At 44.5% G+C, this 3,411-nt stretch overlaps 1 protein-coding gene across 1 annotated transcript in view; it reads right to left on the bottom strand.

The window, feature by feature from the left end:
- RELL1 (RELT like 1) overlaps window positions 1–3,411 on the bottom strand; it is a 72,847-nt gene that overhangs the window by 35,680 nt on the left and 33,756 nt on the right. Inside the window, exon 2 of the mRNA XM_017527300.2 lies at window positions 1,677–1,901. Coding sequence (XP_017382789.1) covers window positions 1,677–1,901 — 225 coding nt within the window. The remainder of the gene's footprint in view (window positions 1–1,676; window positions 1,902–3,411) is intronic.

Genomic DNA, 3,411 nt, shown 5'->3' with positions numbered 1-3,411 from the left:
TGCAACCTCCACCTCCCAAGTTCAAGCAATTCTCCTGCCTCAGCCTACTGAGTAGCTGGGATTACAGGTGCATGCCACCATACCCAGCTAATTTTTGTATTTTTTTTAGTAGAGATGGGGTTTCACCATCTGGTTAGGCTGGTCTTGAACTCCTGACCTTGAGATCTGCTTGCCTCGACCTCCCAAAGTGCTACAATTACAGGTGTGAGCCACCATGCTCAACCAATATTAATTTCTTTTTTTAATTGGATCATAATTCATCCATGTTCATCAGACTCTCCTGTGCTCTGAAATATACTTCCAAATTACCTACATTCAGGGCTTGGTTATTTGCCCACAAACTCAGTTTACTTTGGGGGCTCTGTACCAGGAGTGTACGTGATGGTCTTTGGGGAAAAAAGCAAACCACTCTGAAACCAATCTGCAAAATTTGTTTCAATAAGACAAGGAGAACCAGGGAGAGGTGAAATGCTCCATCCTACTTCCCAGAGAATGCATCAAGGTATGCAATGTCCTACTCCTTTACCTGGAAAATGTCTTCTCCATCCAAAGGTCAGCTTTCCTTCACATGAACACGCATGTTTGGTTAGACAGCTCAGAAGCTGGCTGCTAAGCCAACCTACAGAGCATCTGGGAAGGAGGAGAGGGGGAGGCTCCACTTTCTGTTGACAAACACTTGGCTTTGGTTTGCTCACAGGCTCATACATGACTCATCATAAAATCGTGTTCCTTCTCAGCCTCAAAGGTCAGTGAGGGTGGGAAAAACCAACAGTCCAGAAAGCTGGCAAGAAGCCAGAAACCTCCCCCCAGCCAGCCCTGCTTTGCCTGAAGGGCAACCTACTTCAATGTCACCTTTCTGCAGAAACTGCCCTTAGAGGGGCTGAAAGGAATCGGGGGAGTCACCTAGTACCTCTCAAGGCCCAAGTCAGGAAGCACCCCTAAAAGATGACGGGAAACTAACATGAGTGGAGAAAAGAGGACTTCGTCTCCCAGGTGTTTCTGAACAGTACCTAAATGACTCCATGTTAGGAGGAAAAGATGAAACAGCCTGAGGTTAGTACTAAGGCACCAGTTCTTGCCATACTTTTTTCTGCACTGTGCACACGATCGTTTACTTAATAAACATAATTTCTAAGCACAAATATTTAAGATCGAACACTCCCCTAGCAAAAGTCACATCACAAACATGGTGAGACCTATTTTAACTTTTCCTTCACTCTTATTCAAATCTAATTCCACAATAAGAATAAGGATTAATATTAACCAAGTGGCCATATATGCCAAACATCAAGTGCCTCTTTCCTCTAAATTTCACAGAAACCCCATGAGGTGAGGATTATTTTCCTCGTTGAAATTAAAATGTCAAATGAATAAAATTAAATTCATTAAAAATACATTTAAATGAAATTATACATAACAGAGATTCAGGTCTCATGATAACTTTTCTAAGGCCACAGGGCAAGAAAGGGTGCCCTACTTGGCGGGTATTCAGTAATGAAGGCAAAGTTTCAAACTAGGTGTGATTATTGCGAAATCTGCACTCACACTACACTACACCACACCACCTGTTACTAGCGTGAATCATTCTGCCTCAGAGAGATGGAAAGCATATTATCACTAGTTTCATATTTAAAAATGGTCTCCCACTCCCAATAAAAAGAGCCCAGGTTACTCACCTATCTTTTCAACCTTTTCCTCTTCGATATCTTGCTCTGCTTCTGTTGTACAACGATAACCTTTCTTCTTAAGCAGGTGGCAAATGAGGACGCCAACAAGACCCATGATAAAGAACACAGGGACAAGCGCGTACGCGATATATTCTGGGTGTCCATTCCCGGTATTGTTGCTGGGTGACGGGGTCGTCTCTGTTCTGGAGTGCAGTGTACGGCTGCCCCCATTATCTACGGAAAGAAACAGGCATGCTGCATTAGATGCCTGCCCAGGGCAAGAAAAACCTAATGACTCTCAGGAAATGTTCACAGTAAATCAAGGTCTGCTCCCAAGACCACAGGCCATGCAGACTGGTGGGTCTGGCTGCACAGGCACACAAACGCCCAGGTTTGGGCTCAAACAGTCTGAGTTCAACTCTGCCACTCATGAACCAGGTCCCACGCTGGGTCATTTTTTAAAAAAACCTTTTGAAGCCAGTTTCTTCTTCGTTGTGGAATGAATATACAGGGTTGTAGTGAAGTGTCCAGCACAGAATATATATTTTAAACATTACATGGTATTATAGCATAGCTCTTAGTGATTAAGACCACGGCCTCAAGACACTCAAGTTCAATTCCCAGCTCCATCATTTAGCAGCTGTGTGACAATGGACAAGAACTTAACATCTTGATCTCCTTGGTTTCTTATGAAATGGGAATACCAGCATTACCTACCCACCCCTTCTAGGACTGTTGTGGAGATAAAATAAATTATTACATGTAAACTAGCAAGCAGCAGAGCAAATATTCACCCACATGCCATGCACCATTCTAGGCACTTGTGATGCAAGTGCATCACACTGAGCAAAACAGGCAGAGATTGCTGTCCTCATGCAGCTTACATTCTAGGAGGATTTAGTAAACTAGCAGATCTAGAGTATGAAGAGGGAAAAGTCAGGGGTAGCATCAAGATCTTGGCCTGGGGTGCAAACATAAAATAGGAAGTGAATGCTGAACGCACTTGTTTATTTGTTCACTAACCCCAATAAACACTGAATGTGTGCCAGGGATGTGACGAGCACCATACTGAGTGGGAAGTGGATAGAGAAAGTGATGAATAACATAACACAGCCCCTGCCATCTTCAGTCTTGTAGGATGCCATCAGAAATAGCCATTAAACAGGTATACATGGGCAGATCATAACGGATTGTGAGAAATGCAGTGAAAGGAACACACGGGGCACTAGAAGAGAAAAGAACAGTGAGGATCTATTTTATGACCTCAAGAGGGAAGTTGCGAAGCGGGTATCTTTTGGAGAAAAGGAGAAGTTTGCCTTTAGACATGTCAGAGTATCACATGAGTATATATATGAGAGGCAGCTTGATATCTTAGCCTGTGGGGGTGCCCCATGGACTCTGGAAAGCAGTGGGCCTGGAGCACACAATTATACAATGTGGCCAACTCAGATCACAGGAACAACAAACTGGGCTGGGCACGGTGGCTCACGCCTGTAATCACAGCACTTTGGGAGACTGAGGCTGGCAGATCACTTGAGGTCAGGAGTTCAAGACCAACCTGGGCAACATGCTGAAACCCTGTCTCCACTAAAAATACAAAAATTAGCTGGGCATGGTGGTACACGACTCTGGTTCCAGCTACTTGGGACGCTGAGGTGAGAGGATCGCTTGAGCCTGGGAGGCAGAGGTTGGTTGCAGTGAGCCAAGAGTGTACTACTGCACTTCAGCCTGGGTGACAGAGCAA

Source organism: Cebus imitator, unplaced genomic scaffold (genome assembly GCF_001604975.1).
Source record: "Cebus imitator isolate Cc_AM_T3 unplaced genomic scaffold, Cebus_imitator-1.0 Scaffold47, whole genome shotgun sequence".
NCBI classification, from domain to species: domain Eukaryota; kingdom Metazoa; phylum Chordata; class Mammalia; order Primates; family Cebidae; genus Cebus; species Cebus imitator.
This window is presented reverse-complemented; position numbering and strand designations above follow the sequence as displayed.